General features: G+C 43.3%; 1 protein-coding gene across 5 annotated transcripts in view; it reads right to left on the reverse strand.

Moving 5' to 3' along the window:
• Positions 1–5,827: 5,827 nt before the first annotated feature.
• ELAVL3 (ELAV like RNA binding protein 3) overlaps positions 5,828–19,403 on the reverse strand; it is a 153,760-nt gene continuing 140,184 nt past the window's right edge. For 3 of the 5 annotated variants that reach the window (XM_073587450.1, XM_073587449.1, XM_073587453.1), the window contains one exon: positions 5,828–7,857. In XM_073587450.1, coding sequence (XP_073443551.1) covers positions 7,509–7,857 — 349 coding nt within the window. In that variant the 3' untranslated portion in view covers positions 5,828–7,508. The remainder of the gene's footprint in view (positions 7,858–19,403) is intronic. The other 2 variants (XM_073587451.1, XM_073587454.1) reach the window with 1 other exon arrangement.

Raw genomic sequence — 19,403 nt, forward strand, 5'->3', positions numbered from 1 at the left:
TTTTGTCTCATCTGACCAGAGAAAATTCTTCCAAAATGTTTTAGGCTTTTTCAGGTAAGTTTTGGCAAACTCCAGCCTGGCTTTTTTTATGTCTCGGGGTAAGAAGTGAAGTCTTCCTGGGTCTCCTACCATACAGTCCCTTTTCATTCAGACGCCGACGGATAGTACGGGTTGACACCGTTGTACTCTCGGACTGCAGGGCAGCTTGAACTTGTTTGGATGTTAGTCGAGGTTCTTTATCCAACATCCGCACAATCTTGCGTTGAAATCTCTTGTCAATTTTTCTTTTCCGTCCACATCTAGGGAGGTTAGCCACAGTGCCATGGGCTTTAAACTTCTTGATGACACTGCGCACGGTAGACACAGGAACATTCTGGTTTTTGGAGATGGACTTGTAGCCTTGAGATTGCTCATGCTTCCTCACAATTTGGTTTCTCAAGTCCTCAGACAGTTCTTTGGTCTTCTTTCTTTTCTCCATGCTCAATGTGGTACACACAAGGACACAGGACAGAGGTTGAGTCAACTTTAATCCATGTCAACTGGCTGCAAGTGTGATTTAGTTATTGCCAACACCTGTTAGGTGCCACAGGTAAGTTACAGGTGCTGTTAATTACACAAATTAGAGAAGCATCACATGATTTTTCGAACAGTGCCAATACTTTTGTCCACCCTCTTTGTTATGTTTGGTGTGGAATTATATCCAATTTGGCTTTAGGACAATTCTTTTTGTGTTTTTTCATTTAAGACAAATTAAATGAAGATAATACCAAAGAATTTGTGTTTGCAATCATTTTCAGGAAGAAACTGAGTATTATCTGACAGAATTGCAGGGGTGTCAATACATTTGGCCATGACTGTAGGAGGCAGTATAATAGTAGTTATATTCTTGTACATAGGGGCAGTATAATAGTAGTTATATTCTTGTACATAGGGGCAGTATTATAGTAGATATATTCTTGTACATAGGGGCCAGTATTATAGTAGTTATATTCTTGTACATAAAGGGCAGTATTATAGTAGTTATATTCTTGTACATAGGGGCAGTATAATAGTAGTTATATTCTTGTACATAGGGGGCAGTATTATAGTAGATATATTCTTGTACATAGGGGGCAGTATTATAGTAGTTATATTCTTGTACATAAAGGGCAGTATTATAGTAGTTATATTCTTGTACATAGGGGCAGTATTATAGTAGTTATATTCTTGTACATAAAGGGCAGTATTATAGTAGTTATATTCTTGTACATAGGGGCAGTATAATAGTAGTTATATTCTTGTACATAGGAGGCAGTATTATAGTAGATATATTCTTGTACATAGGGGCCAGTATTATAGTAGTTATATTCTTGTACATAAAGGGCAGTATTATAGTAGTTATATTCTTGTACATAGGGGCAGTATAATAGTAGTTATATTCTTGTACATAGGGGGCAGTATTATAGTAGATATATTCTTGTACATAGGGGGCAGTATTATAGTAGTTATATTCTTGTACATAAAGGGCAGTATTATAGTAGTTATATTCTTGTACATAGGGGCAGTATAATAGTAGTTATATTCTTGTACATAGGGGGCAGTATTATAGTAGATATATTCTTGTACATAGGGGGCAGTATTATAGTAGTTATATTCTTGTACATAGGGGCAGTATTATAGTAGTTATATTCTTGTACATAGGGGGCAGTATTATAGTAGTTATATTCTTGTACATAGGGGCAGTATTATAGTAGTTATATTCTTGTACATAGGGGGCAGTATTATAGTAGTTATATTCTTGTGCATAGGAGCAGTATAATAGTAATAATCTTTATTTTAGTTATATTCTTGTACATAGGGGGCAGTATTATAGTAGTTATATTCTTGTACATAGGGGCAGTATAATAGTAGTTATATTCTTGTACATAGGGGGCAGTATTATAGTAGTTATATTCTTGTACATAGGGGCAGTATAATAGTAGTTATATTCTTGTACATAGGGGGCAGTATTATAGTAGTTATATTCTTGTACATAGGGGCAGTATAATAGTAGTTATATTCTTGTACATAGGGGGCAGTATTATAGTAGTTATATTCTTGTGCATAGGAGCAGTATAATAGTAGTTATATTCTTGTACATAGGGGGCAGTATTATAGTAGTTATATTCTTGTACATAGGGGCAGTATAATAGTAGTTATATTCTTGTACATAGGGGGCAGTATTATAGTAGTTATATTCTTGTACATAGGGGCAGTATAATAGTAGTTATATTCTTGTACATAGGGGGCAGTATTATAGTAGTTATATTCTTGTACATAGGGGCAGTATTATAGTAGTTATATTCTTGTACATAGGGGCAGTATTATAGCAGTTATATTCTTGTATATAGGAGCAGTATTATAGTAGTTATATTCTTGTACATAGGGGGCAGTATTATAGTAGTTATATTCTTGTACATAGGGGCAGTATTATAGCAGTTATATTCTTGTATATAGGAGCAGTATTATAGTAGTTATATTCTTGTACATAGGGGCAGTATTATAGTAGTTATATTCTTGTACATAGGGGGCAGCATTATAGTAGTTATATTCTTGTACATAGGGGCAGTATTATAGTAGTTATATTCTTGTACATAGGGGCAGTATTATAGCAGTTATATTCTTGTATATAGGAGCAGTATTATAGTAGTTATATTCTTGTACATAGGGGGCAGTATTATAGTAGTTATATTCTTGTATATAGGAGCAGTATAATAGTAGTTATATTCTTGTATATAGGAGCAGTATAATAGTAGTTATATTCTTGTATATAGGAGCAGTATTATAGTAGTTATATTCTTGTATATAGGAGCAGTATAATAGTAGTTATATTCTTGTACATAGGGAGCAGTATTATAGTAGTTATATTCTTGTACATAGGGGGCAGTATTATAGTAGTTATATTCTTGTATATAGGGGCAGTATTATAGTAGTTATATTCTTGTACATAGGGGCAGTATAATAGTAGTTATATTCTTGTACATAGGAGGCAGTATTATAGTATTTATATTATTGTACATAGGAGGCAGTATTATAGTATTTATATTATTGTACAAGTAGTTCTTTCCTTGAAAATTTAAAACAAGAAAAAGACAGACCAATCAACATCTCACTTTAGAGGTCAGTACCATACATAGCCTCAGGACAAGGTGACGCTGCATGTGTACAGATGTATCCAAGTTTTTCACCACATATCGGCTGTTATTTGTCCTCAGATTCATTTTTCCTTGTGGAGTTTTTCAGATTTTTCTGTGGAGTAATGTTGATTGGGTTTTGCAATGTTTTCTTAAATCACAATCACCTATTTCCTTCAACCCATGCGAAATAATCAGTACAACAATTTGTTTTATTAATAATCTTTTTATTTCCTTTTTTATACGTTTTATTATTCAGTGCTCTCAGCTCAATGGATTTCAAACCAGCTTATAAAAAAATGCAAGTTATTCTTTTTTTTTTTTCTTTTTTTTTAAATTTTTTTTTTTTTAAACAATGTGTCAACCCCTTTTTTTTTGTTCTTTAAATAAATTACGGTATTACCTTTTCCTCCAATTCCCAAATAAGCCCTGTATCCTTTATAGAGACTGGGCTTTGACCGGATTAAAAAAAAAAAAGAAAAAGAAAAAAACTTGTTTGCTTACGCTCAACAAACATAAATATGCACATATTTATACCCACACAAATAAAGAATAAATACTTCCAAATAAGTTAAAAACAACATTTTAAAAGATCTCGCCAGGTTCTCAATTTTTTTTTGTTTTTTTTTACATTTTTTTCTATTGTTCATTTTTTTTTCTTTACATAAATGTCATTTTTTTATGCTCTGTCGACTTTTCATTTAATTTTTTTTAATTTCAAGAGATCCTACAACATTCTACTAAACACAGTCAAAGAAACCACACAGAACCTAGAACGCAAAGAACTAACTAAAATTAAGGGGTCGAGAGATGTCCTCCGATCCCAACTACCTTATATATATATATTATTTTTAAATATTAGAAATAAAAGCACAAAAAAATGTAATTAAATCATATTAAAAAATAAAAACAAAACACACATTTGTTAGAAAAATGTCTGGAGTGTAAACCTTAAAAAAAATGAACCAAAAAACCGAGTTCTAGAACAGACATTAACTAATAAACAACCAAATTATCTCTACTTTTATTTTTTTTTGTATTTAGCTACACAATTCAACGACAAGCTAATTCAATGTATATATTATGTATGGATATTTGCTTTTCTTAAGACTTCAGTCCCACTTTCCAAATTTTTTATTTTTTTTTTTATTTTTTTTTTTCAATTTATTTCTGCTCTGACTACATTGAGAAAAGCCAGCTCTTAGCACATCATTCATTTTCTCATGTGATATATACTGTCCCCTCCCTGTGAAAATATTATCGCTTTGGTCAGACTAATATGTAAAAGAGAGGTGGAAAAACAAAGTAATGAAATAATAAAAATATTCTCAATATTTGATTTGTAAATTATGTATATAAATTTTAATTGGTTTAATATTCTATTGTATTAATTATTACATTTAATTAAATTATTATAGCAATAAGAAATATTTCTCAATTGGTTTAACATTTTTTTTTTATTATTAAATTTAATTAAATTATTGTAATAATATGAAATATTTTTACTACGGCTATTAAAGGCAATCTGTCAGCAGTTTTTTTTAAATGTAATACAAAATAGGGATAGCGAAACTGATTCTGGCAATGTGTCACTTACTGAGCTGTGTTTTGCTGTTTCAATAAAATCAGTGTTTTATCAGCAGGAGATTATCACTATAGGACTAAGTGTCTCGTGCCTCCTAGTCCAACCACGCCCCCCAGCACTGATACACAGAAAGCAGCCAATCAGTAATGCGGGCGGGGTTATACACAGCTTAGAATTCTGAGTTCTGTTAAAGGGAATCTTTCACCTCATTTTGGTGGTCTATGTAAATGATTTGGGTCTGGTCCGATGGGGGGTGTTTTGGGTCCTTTCCCCCACCGCTCTTCGGCCGCTGTCCGCAATATTTCAGATAATTTCCGTATTGTCCACCATATTACGCGCGTGCGCATTGCAATCTTGACTCGCACATGCGCCGTATGCTTTGCCCAACTGCGGGCAAAGCCGAAAAGCATTAGTGCGCATGCGCCGGTGAACTATGTCACGGAAGTATTTTGCTGTGTTCCAGGACATAGTTCACCGGCAAATGCGCACTAATGCTTTTCGGCTTTGCCCGCAGTTGGGCAAAGCATACTGCGCGTGCGCGAATCAATATTGCAATGCGCACGCGCGTAATATGGAGGACAACTACAGAAATTCCCTGAAATATTGCAGACAGTGGCCAAAGAGGGGTGGAGGAAAGGGCCGAAAACACCGCCCATCGGACCGTACCCAAATCATTTACATAGACCACCAAAATAAGGTGACAGATTCCCTTTAAATCTGCAGCAGAGAAAACTGTGATTCTATCACAACTGCTGCCCCCAGTAAACTAAGTAACACATTGCTGGAATCAGGGTCTCAGCCCCTAGATCATACTGCAAATACTTGGTGTCAGATTGATTCCCTTTAACAATATTTGAGGAATTTTAAGCGTTTTTTCATTTTTTGTTTAAAAACTTTTTAGAAGTCTATCAAATTCCAATAGTAGAGAAGAGGGCTGATTCTCAATGTAAGACATTATATCCTAATAATAATTTTCTGCTTCTGGTTGAGTGTTGGAATCGAAAAAAAAAACTGTTTTTATTCTAATATTTTTTAATTAATGAAAATAAAAATTGGAAATTTTTTGATTTCTTCCTTTTTCTTTTGATAAGTGGGACTGAAGCTTAACTTTTAACCAGTCTAGACATTTTAACCCAAGCCTGGCATAATGTTTAATAATAATAATAACAACGATAATAATAATTAATAAAAAATACACAATTTTGGGGGGATCTTCCATTATGATGATGGATGTCGCATGTTTTAATTAATAAAACAGGGGCCACTGTGTAAAATATATAAAGACAGTCTGAATGAAAAGTCTTTTAAACAAGTCCCAAAAATTGGGAATCCCGGAACATATAAATATATTGCAGTTCAAATCTAAAATGCATCACAGGTTCGGATATTTCATTTTGTTTTCTCTTAGGCAATAACAACTTGGGGGAAGTAAAATGATATGAATTATTGCAAGTTGTGTATTTCTCTGTTGTGTTCCTGAAGCGAATATGACCATCCTTTTTATGACCAATCCACAAAATACAAACTTAAAAAAATAAATAAAATGATCAAAAAATTTTTTTTTTTTACTGCACCAACATAAATGTAAATATGAAATTTCAACATTTTTGTGACCCCCAAGTTATTTTTGCATAATATGTTAACTTTAATTCTTCTTGGAAGCCACAAGCATGGAAAAGGGGTTGTTTTGTCTGGTAGAAAAAAGTTTCTTTTTGTGTTTGTTCGTTATTTTTCTGTTTATTTGTTCTGTTGCTTTACCCCGTAATGATTTAAAAGACCTATTATTATGTACCTATATATTTTTCATGGACTCTTTATTTTGGGACAAGTGCGAAAGGCTTAAAATGCTCATTGAGATTTTTTTTTCTCCTTTTTTATAAAAATAGATATTTTTTTTTTGTTCTCTCGTTTCTGCTCTCATTTCTTTGTTTTATTACTCTTAAGGAGAAGAGAGGATATCGAGTGGTGGGAATGGGATAAGGGGTAGAGGCAGTGAAATGGTGCTAAGCCGTACGGCAGCAGGTTAGTAAACCAGTTCACGACCAAAGTGAGAGAGGTTAAAAACCAAACACGTTCTATCTTACTTGAAATGTCAACCCGTTCTGACCATGGAGGTGGGACACTTTTTTTACCCGAATTTTTGCTCATTTTAGATGGTGCCCAATCACATCTTGTGGTTACACCAAGTTCTGAAAGCTCTAAGACAGGTAACCATTTAGCAGGCCATATGCCCAGCTTGTTGGCACCAGTGGCGTCAGACCCTTCATAAAACCCTAGAACAATCAGAATTGGCTCCCAAGTCCTAGAAGTGGTCAACTATGAACCAATGGATCCAATCCTGGTAGACCACAGGAAGAACCATTGGATCCAATCCTGGTAGACCACAGGAAGAACCAATGGATCCAAACCTGGTAGACCACAGGAATAACCAATGGATCCAATCCTGGTAGACCACAGGAAGAACCAATGGATCCAATAATGGTAGACCACAGGTAAATCCAATGGATCCAGTCCTGATAGAACACAGGAAGAACCAATGGATCCTATCCTGGTAGACCACAGGAAGAACCAATGGATCCAATCCTGGTAGACCACAGGAAGCTCATCTTTGTGCTGAGCACGAATCAAGCTTTATTTCCTTGTCTATAATTTCAAGATTTTCAAGAGTGTCAGAATGTGATGTATGTCTAGACATTGGCATACCTTAATTCTACCCTCTTGCCTTAACACCTTCTCTCTCACTCTCCCTACCATCCACTCAATTCCGTCTTTCATGCTTTGTGTTGTTTACTAGTTTTGAATGAAACTTGCAGGACCCTATCCCCCAGTCGGTATCCGTTCAGACTGGCAATGGCCATGGCCGCTTCGTCGTAGTTTGTCATGGTGACGAATCCGAAACCTTTGCACTTGTTCGTGGTGAAGTCCCGGATAACTTTGACGTTTGTCACTGCACCGAATGGCCCAAACAGTTGCCACAGGACGCTCTCGTCAGCCTCTGGAGACAGGTTGTAGACAAAGATGCACCAGCCGGCAGAGGTAGGACCTGTCAAACTGACTCCGGCAAGATTGGTAACACTGTCAATGGTTATGGGTGAGAACCTGGGGAGGAAAGAGAGCGGACTACATTGGGTGTAAGGAATAGGTCCATGAGAGTGAAAAGTAGGAGTGAATCATTAGAAAGAAGTACACCATAAAATATACCATACTGAGGAGCAAAAAGATGATTGATTACTTTGATCTGAAAAAGAGCCCAACATTTCGTGTTCTACCAAGTTTATGAAAGAAAGAGTGACGGATGAAGACATGGAAATGACTTAGAGTTTTACACTAACTGCAAATATGTATAAGATAGGATGGAAGGGAACACAAGCAGATACATCAAGACTCCAAAAGGACAAGGATGATCCTCAAAGAATCAGGAACATATGCTCAAATAGAAGTTCTCCAGCTATGTCAACATGAGGAGCGCAGCGATCATCATGACATTCAGGTACTATATTCATGTTCTACATCTAGTCAAGCAACAGGACAGAGGAATGCAAAATTGTACTGCTTTTCTGTTAGCTCTCAGCTACGTAACACAACTAGGGCAAGGCAAAACTCTATGTAGGAGTCAATATGGGGCACTTGGTGGCTTGATGCTGAGATATTCCCAGACTACTACTCCAGTTACAGTGAAAACTACATTCAAATTGTTGCTGACTTCCAGTTAGCTCTCAGGTTTGGATCTATTGAACTTTGGTTTTCCTTGGATCATGGTTAGAAGTTCGCCAGATTAGATTAGAAACACCACGTCTAGTTTACAGTAGGGATGGAATAAATGTATGTGTCCACCATTTTATCTAGGGGTCCTCTAGATTTTCTTGATTGAGCCATAAACTAAATGAATGCCGAGCCTCCCAGGCTTCTCGCCGTCACCAGAACTTTGGATGTCATCTGTGATCTTCCAGCTAGAGTTAATTATGGAGGTGGTGGAGGTAAATGTATACTATATAACCTCTATGGTTGACACTTGTTGGTGTGATGTGGCTGGATCTGCTCTGGGAGACATTAGCTGGCACTCTTAGTAGAGGGCTTTGCTTGGCTCTGTTCTGGTGGAGCTGTAGTTGGTACTGTTATTGGAAACATGGGGTTGGCTCTCTCATGGGCAACACTGTGCTATTGTAGTATTATGGTTGTCACTGCAACTGGCCCTGTTATTGGGAGTGCTATGGTTGGTCCTTTTATGAGGAAGCTGTATTTTACCCTCATATGGTACTGTTATGGGCAGCTTTATTAGACTGTATAGTGGTACCATGGTTGATACAGTTATGAGGAAGCTGTGTTTGACTCTGTTATGGGGTTACTATGGCTGGAATTGTTATGAGAGCAGCGTGGCTGGCTCAGTTCTAGGGCACCGTAGCTGGTACTCTTATAGGAGCACTGTGGTTATAAGGTCACTGGATCTGTCCCTGATATATTATGGCACCTTGGCTGTCTCTGTTTTGAGGATTTATGACTGGCACTGTTATCACGGCACTATGACTGGCTCTGTTATCACAGCACTATGACTGGCTCTGTTATCACGGCACTATGACTGGCACTGTTATCACGGCACTATGACTGGCTCTGTTATCACGGCACTATGACTGGCACTGTTATCACGGCACTATGACTGGCTCTGTTATCACGGCACTATGACTGGCTCTGTTATCACAGCACTATGACTGGCTCTGTTATCACAGCACTATGACTGGCACTGTTATCACGGCACTATGACTGGCAGTGTTATCACGGCACTATGACTGGCACTGTTATCACGGCACTATGACTGGCACTGTTATCACGGCACTATGACTGGCACTGTTATCACGGCACTATGACTGGCTCTGTTATCACGGCACTATGACTGGCACTGTTATCACGGCACTATGACTGGCTCTGTTATCACGGCACTATGACTGGCTCTGTTATCACAGCACTATGACTGGCTCTGTTATCACGGCACTATGACTGGCAGTGTTATCACAGCACTATGACTGGCACTGTTATCACGGCACTATGACTGGCTCTGTTATCACGGCACTATGACTGGCACTGTTATCACGGCACTATGACTGGCAGTGTTATCACAGCACTATGACTGGCACTGTTATCACGGCACTATGACTGGCTCTGTTATCACGGCACTATGACTGGCACTGTTATCACGGCACTATGACTGGCTCTGTTATCACGGCACTATGACTGGCTCTGTTATCACGGCACTATGACTGGCAGTGTTATCACGGCACTATGACTGGCTCTGTTATCACGGCACTATGACTGGCACTGTTATCACGGCATTATGACTGGCTCTGTTATCACGGCACTATGACTGGCAGTGTTATCACGGCACTATGACTGGCTCTGTTATCACGGCACTATGACTCGCACTGTTATCACGGCACTATGACTGGCACTGTTATCACGGCACTACGACTGGCTCTGTTATCACGGCACTATGACTGGCAGTGTTATCACGGCACTATGACTGGCAGTGTTATCACGGCACTATGACTGGCTCTGTTATCACGGCACTATGACTGGCTCTGTTATCACGGCATTATGACTGGCTCTGTTATCACGGCACTATGACTGGCAGTGTTATCACGGCACTATGACTGGCTCTGTTATCACGGCACTATGACTCGCACTGTTATCACGGCACTATGACTGGCACTGTTATCACGGCACTATGACTGGCTCTGTTATCACGGCACTATGACTGGCACTGTTATCACGGCACTATGACTGGCACTGTTATCACGGCACTATGACTGGCACTGTTATCACGGCACTATGACTGGCTCTGTTATCACGGCACTATGACTGGCTCTGTTATCACGGCACTATGACTGGCTCTGTTATCACGGCACTATGACTGGCACTGTTATCACGGCACTATGACTGGCACTGTTATCACGGCACTATGACTGGCTCTGTTATCACGGCACTATGACTGGCACTGTTATCACGGCACTATGACTGGCACTGTTATCACGGCACTATGACTGGCTCTGTTATCACGGCACTATGACTGGCTCTGTTATCACGGCACTATGACTGGCTCTGTTATCACGGCACTATGACTGGCTCTGTTATCACGGCACTATGACTGGCACTGTTATCACGGCACTATGACTGGCTCTGTTATCACGGCACTATGACTGGCTGTGTTATCACGGCACTATGACTGGCACTGTTATCACGGCACTATGACTGGCTCTGTTATCACGGCACTATGACTGGCTCTGTTATCACGGCACTATGACTGGCTCTGTTATCACGGCACTATGACTGGCTCTGTTATCACGGCACTATGACTGGCTCTGTTATCACGGCACTATGACTGGCTCTGTTATCACGGCACTATGACTGGCAGTGTTATCACAGCACTATGACTGGCTCTGTTATCACTGCACTATGACTGGCACTGTTATCACGGCACTATGACTGGCTCTGTTATCACGGCACTATGACTGGCACTGTTATCACGGCACTATGACTGGCACTGTTATCACGGCACTACGACTGGCTCTGTTATCACGGCACTATGACTGGCTCTGTTATCACGGCACTATGACTGGCACTGTTATCACGGCACTATGACTGGCACTGTTATCACGGCACTATGACTGGCTCTGTTATCACGGCACTATGACTGGCTCTGTTATCACGGCACTATGACTGGCACTGTTATCACGGCACTATGACTGGCTCTGTTATCACGGCACTATGACTGGCACTGTTATCACGGCACTACGACTGGCTCTGTTATCACGGCACTATGACTGGCTCTGTTATCACGGCACTATGACTGGCACTGTTATCACGGCACTATGACTGGCACTGTTATCACGGCACTACGACTGGCTCTGTTATCACGGCACTATGACTGGCTCTGTTATCACGGCACTATGACTGGCTCTGTTATCACGGCACTACGACTGGCTCTGTTATCACGGCACTATGACTGGCACTGTTATCACGGCACTATGACTGGCTCTGTTATCACGGCACTATGACTGGCTCTGTTATCACGGCACTATGACTGGCAGTGTTATCACAGCACTATGACTGGCTCTGTTATCACGGCACTATGACTGGCTCTGTTATCACGGCACTATGACTGGCAGTGTTATCACAGCACTATGACTGGCTCTGTTATCACTGCACTATGACTGGCACTGTTATCACGGCACTATGACTGGCTCTGTTATCACGGCACTATGACTGGCTCTGTTATCACGGCACTATGACTGGCACTGTTATCACGGCACTACGACTGGCTCTGTTATCACGGCACTATGACTGGCTCTGTTATCACGGCACTATGACTGGCACTGTTATCACGGCACTATGACTGGCACTGTTATCACGGCACTATGACTGGAACGGTTATCACGGCACTATGACTGGCTCTGTTATCACGGCACTATGACTGGCACTGTTATCACGGCACTATGACTGGCACTGTTATCACGGCACTATGACTGGCACTGTTATAACGGCACTATGACTGGCACTGTTATCACGGCACTATGACTGGCACTGTTATCACGGCACTACGACTCGCACTGTTATCACGGCACTATGACTGGCACTGTTATCACGGCACTATGACTGGCACTGTTATCACGGCACTATGACTGGCACTGTTATCACGGCACTATGACTGGCACTGTTATCACGGCACTACGACTGGCTCTGTTATCACGGCACTATGACTGGCACTGTTATCACGGCACTATGACTGGCTCTGTTATCACGGCACTATGACTGGCACTGTTATCACGGCACTATGACTGGCTCTGTTATCACGGCACTATGACTGGCTCTGTTATCACGGCACTATGACTGGCACTGTTATCACGGCACTATGACTGGCACTGTTATCACGGCACTATGACTGGCTCTGTTATCACGGCACTATGACTGGCTCTGTTATCACGGCACTATGACTGGCTCTGTTATCACGGCACTATGACTGGCTCTGTTATCACGGCACTATGACTGGCTCTGTTATCACGGCACTATGACTGGCACTGTTATCACGGCACTACGACTGGCTCTGTTATCACGGCACTATGACTGGCTCTGTTATCACGGCACTATGACTGGCACTGTTATCACGGCACTATGACTGGCACTGTTATCACGGCACTATGACTGGCACTGTTATCACGGCACTATGACTGGCTCTGTTATCACGGCACTATGACTGGCACTGTTATCACGGCACTATGACTGGCACTGTTATCACGGCACTATGACTGGCACTGTTATCACGGCACTATGACTGGCACTGTTATCACGGCACTATGACTGGCACTGTTATCACGGCACTATGACTGGCACTGTTATAACGGCACTATGACTGGCACTGTTATCACGGCACTATGACTGGCACTGTTATCACGGCACTATGACTCGCACTGTTATCACGGCACTATGACTGGCTCTGTTATCACGGCACTATGACTGGCTCTGTTATCACGGCACTATGACTGGCTCTGTTATCACGGCACTATGACTGGCACTGTTATCACGGCACTACGACTGGCTCTGTTATCACGGCACTATGACTGGCTCTGTTATCACGGCACTATGACTGGCACTGTTATCACGGCACTATGACTGGCACTGTTATCACGGCACTATGACTGGCACTGTTATCACGGCACTATGACTGGCTCTGTTATCACGGCACTATGACTGGCACTGTTATCACGGCACTATGACTGGCACTGTTATCACGGCACTATGACTGGCACTGTTATCACGGCACTATGACTGGCACTGTTATCACGGCACTATGACTGGCACTGTTATCACGGCACTATGACTGGCACTGTTATAACGGCACTATGACTGGCACTGTTATCACGGCACTATGACTGGCACTGTTATCACGGCACTATGACTCGCACTGTTATCACGGCACTATGACTGGCACTGTTATCACGGCACTATGACTGGCACTGTTATCACGGCACTATGACTGGCACTGTTATCACGGCACTATGACTGGCACTGTTATCACGGCACTATGACTGGCTCTGTTATCATGGCACTATGACTGGCACTGTTATCACGGCACTACGACTGGCTCTGTTATCACGGCACTATGACTGGCACTGTTATCACGGCACTATGACTGGCAGTGTTATCACGGCACTATGAATGGCACTGTTATCACGGCACTATGACTGGCACTGTTATCACGGCACTATGACTGGCACTGTTATCACGGCACTACGACTGGCACTGTTATCACGGCACTATGACTGGCTCTGTTATCATGGCACTATGACTGGCACTGTTATCACGGCACTACGACTGGCTCTGTTATCACGGCACTATGACTGGCACTGTTATCACGGCACTATGACTGGCAGTGTTATCACGGCACTATGAATGGCACTGTTATCACGGCACTATGACTGGCTCTGTTATCACGGCACTATGACTGGCACTGTTATCACGGCACTACGACTGGCACTGTTATCACGGCACTATGACTGGCTCTGTTATCACGGCACTATGACTGGCACTGTTATCACGGCACTATGACTGGCACTGTTATCACGGCACTATGACTGGCACTGTTATCATGGCACTATGACTGGCACTGTTATCACGGCACTATGACTGGCACTGTTATAACGGCACTATGACTAGCACTGTTATCACGGCACTATGACTGGCACTGTTATCACGGCACTAAGACTCGCACTGTTATCACGGCACTATGACTGGCACTGTTATCACGGCACTATGACTGGCACTGTTATCACAGCACTATGACTGGCTCTGTTATCACGGCACTATGACTGGCACTGTTATCACGGCACTATGACTGGCTCTGTTATCACGGCACTATGACTGGCTCTGTTATCACGGCACTATGACTGGCACTGTTATAACGGCACTATGACTGGCACTGTTATAACGGCACTATGACTGGCACTGTTATCACGGCACTATGACTGGCACTGTTATCACGGCACTATGACTCGCACTGTTATCACGGCACTATGACTGGCACTGTTATCACGGCACTATGACTGGCACTGTTATCACGGCACTATGACTGGCACTGTTATCACGGCACTATGACTGGCACTGTTATCACGGCACTATGACTGGCACTGTTATCACGGCACTATGACTGGCTCTGTTATCACGGCACTATGACTGGCACTGTTATCACGGCACTATGACTGGCTCTGTTATCACGGCACTATGACTGGCACTGTTATCACGGCACTACGACTGGCACTGTTATCACGGCACTATGACTGGCTCTGTTATCACGGCACTATGACTGGCACTGTTATCACGGCACTACGACTGGCACTGTTATCACGGCACTATGACTGGCTCTGTTATCACGGCACTATGACTGGCACTGTTATCACGGCACTATGACTGGCACTGTTATCACGGCACTATGACTGGCTCTGTTATCACGGCACTATGACTGGCTCTGTTATCACGGCACTATGACTGGCACTGTTATCACGGCACTACGACTGGCACTGTTATCACGGCACTACGACTGGCACTGTTATCACGGCACTACGACTGGCACTGTTATCACGGCACTACGACTGGCACTGTTATCACGGCACTACGACTGGCACTGTTATCACGGCACTACGACTGGCACTGTTATCACGGCACTACGACTGGCTCTGTTATCACGGCACTATGACTGGCACTGTTATCACGGCACTACGACTGGCACTGTTATCACGGCACTATGACTGGCTCTGTTATCACGGCACTACGAGTGGCACTGTTATCACGGCACTATGACTGGCACTGTTATCATGGCACTATGACTGGCACTGTTATCACGGCACTATGACTGGCACTGTTATCATGGCACTATGACTGGCACTGTTATCACGGCACTATGACTGGCACTGTTATCACGGCACTATGACTGGCACTGTTATCATGGCACTATGACTGGCACTGTTATCACGGCACTATGACTGGCACTGTTATCATGGCACTATGACTGGCACTGTTATCACGGCACTATGACTGGCACTGTTATAACGGCACTATGACTGGCTCTGTTATCACGGCACTATGACTGGCACTGTTATCACGGCACTATGACTGGCTCTGTTATCACGGCACTATGACTGGCACTGTTATCATGGCACTATGACTGGCTCTGTTATCACGGCACTATGACTGGCACTGTTATCACGGCACTATGACTGGCACTGTTATCACGGCACTATGACTGGCTCTGTTATCACGGCACTATGACTGGCACTGTTATCATGGCACTATGACTGGCACTGTTATCACGGCACTATGACTGGCACTGTTATCATGGCACTATGACTGGCACTGTTATCACGGCACTATGACTGGCACTGTTATAACGGCACTATGACTGGCACTGTTATCACGGCACTACGACTGGCACTGTTATCACGGCACTACGACTGGCTCTGTTATCACGGCACTACGACTGGCACTGTTATCACGGCACTACGACTGGCACTGTTATCACGGCACTATGACTGGCTCTGTTATCACGGCACTACGAGTGGCACTGTTATCACGGCACTATGACTGGCACTGTTATCATGGCACTATGACTGGCACTGTTATCATGGCACTATGACTGGCACTGTTATCACGGCACTATGACTGGCACTGTTATCACGGCACTATGACTGGCTCTGTTATCACGGCACTATGACTGGCTCTGTTATCACGGCACTATGACTGGCTCTGTTATCACGGCACTATGACTGGCTCTGTTATCACGGCACTATGACTGGCTCTGTTATCACGGCACTATGACTGGCTCTGTTATCACGGCACTATGACTGGCTCTGTTATCACAGCACTATGACTGGCTCTGTTATCACGGCACTATGACTGGCACTGTTATCACGGCACTATGACTGGCACTGTTATCACGGCACTATGACTGGCTCTGTTGTCACGGCACTATGACTGGCTCTGTTATCACGGCACTAAGACTGGCACTGTTATCACGGCACTATGACTGGCTCTGTTATCACGGCACTATGACTGGCACTGTTATCACGGCACTATGACTGGCACTGTTATCACGGCACTATGACTGGCACTGTTATCACGGCACTACGACTGGCTCTGTTATCACGGCACTATGACTGGCACTGTTATCACGGCACTATGACTGGCACTGTTATCACGGCACTATGACTGGCACTGTTATCACGGCACTACGACTGGCACTGTTATCACGGCACTACGACTGGCACTGTTATCACGGCACTACGACTGGCTCTGTTATCACGGCACTATGACTGGCACTGTTATCACGGCACTATGACTGGCACTGTTATCACGGCACTATGACTGGCTCTGTTATCACGGCACTATGACTGGCACTGTTATCACGGCACTATGACTGGCACTGTTATCACGGCACTATGACTGGCTCTGTTATCACGGCACTATGACTGGCACTGTTATCACGGCACTATGACTGGCACTGTTATCACGGCACTATGACTGGCACTGTTATCACGGCACTATGACTGGCTCTGTTATCACGGCACTATGACTGGCACTGTTATCACGGCACTATGACTGGCACTGTTATCACGGCACTATGACTGGCTCTGTTATCACGGCACTATGACTGGCACTGTTATCACGGCACTATGACTGGCTCTGTTATCACGGCACTATGACTGGCTCTGTTATCACGGCACTAAGACTGGCACTGTTATCACGGCACTATGACTGGCTCTGTTATCACGGCACTATGACTGGCACTGTTATCACGGCACTATGACTGGCTCTGTTATCACGGCACTATGACTGGCACTGTTATCACGGCACTATGACTGGCACTGTTATCACGGCACTATGACTGGCTCTGTTATCACGGCACTATGACTGGCACTGTTATCACGGCACTATGACTGGCACTGTTATCACGGCACTATGACTGGCACTGTTATCACGGCACTATGACTGGCACTGTTATCACGGCACTATGACTGGCACTGTTATCACGGCACTATGACTGGCTCTGTTATCACGGCACTATGACTGGCACTGTTATCACGGCACTATGACTGGCACTGTTATCACGGCACTATGACTGGCACTGTTATCACGGCACTATGACTGGCTCTGTTATCACGGCACTATGACTGGCACTGTTATCACGGCACTATGACTGGCACTGTTATCACGGCACTATGACTGGCACTGTTATCACGGCACTATGACTGGCACTGTTATCACGGCACTATGACTGGCACTGTTATCACGGCACTATGACTGGCTCTGTTATCACGGCACTATGACTGGCACTGTTATCACGGCACTATGACTGGCTCTGTTATCACGGCACTATGACTGGCACTGTTATCACGGCACTATGACTGGCTCTGTTATCACGGCACTATGACTGGCACTGTTATCACGGCACTATGACTGGCACTGTTATCACGGCACTATGACTGGCTCTGTTATCACAGCACTATGACTGGCACTGTTATCACGGCACTATGACTGGCACTGTTATCACGGCACTATGACTGGCACTGTTATCACGGCACTATGACTGGCACTGTTATCACGGCACTATGACTGGCACTGTTATCACGGCACTATGACTGGCTCTGTTATCACGGCACTATGACTGGCACTGTTATCACGGCACTATGACTGGCACTGTTATCACGGCACTATGACTGGCACTGTTATCACGGCACTATGACTGGCTCTGTTATCACGGCACTATGACTGGCACTGTTATCACGGCACTATGACTGGCACTGTTATCACGGCACTATGACTGGCACTGTTATCACGGCACTATGACTGGCACTGTTATCACGGCACTATGACTGGCACTGTTATCACGGCACTATGACTGGCTCTGTTATCACGGCACTATGACTGGCACTGTTATCACGGCACTATGACTGGCACTGTTATCACGGCACTATGACTGGCACTGTTATCACGGCACTATGACTGGCTCTGTTATCACGGCACTATGACTGGCACTGTTATCACGGCACTATGACTGGCTCTGTTATCACGGCACTATGACTGGCACTGTTATCACGGCACTATGACTGGCTCTGTTATCACGGCACTATGACTGGCACTGTTATCACGGCACTATGACTGGCACTGTTATCACGGCACTATGACTGGCACTGTTATCACGGCACTATGACTGGCACTGTTATCACGGCACTATGACTGGCTCTGTTATCACGGCACTATGACTGGCACTGTTATCACGGCACTATGACTGGCACTGTTATCACGGCACTATGACTGGCTCTGTTATCACAGCACTATGACTGGCTCTGTTATCACAGCACTATGACTGGCTCTGTTATCACGGCACTATGACTGGCACTGTTATCACGGCACTATGACTGGCACTGTTATCACAGAACTATGACTGGCTCTGTTGTCACGGCACTATGACTGGCTCTGTTATCACGGCACTATGACTGGCACTGTTATCACGGCACTATGACTGGCACTGTTATCACGGCACTATGACTGGCACTGTTGTCACGGCACTATGACTGGCACTGTTATCACGGCACTATGACTGGCTCTGTTATCACGGCACTATGACT

The sequence above is a fragment of the Dendrobates tinctorius genome, unplaced genomic scaffold (genome assembly GCF_039654945.1).
Source record: "Dendrobates tinctorius isolate UK_male_01 unplaced genomic scaffold, ASM3965494v1 ptg000099l, whole genome shotgun sequence".
In the NCBI taxonomy this organism is placed as follows: Eukaryota; Metazoa; Chordata; class Amphibia; order Anura; family Dendrobatidae; genus Dendrobates; species Dendrobates tinctorius.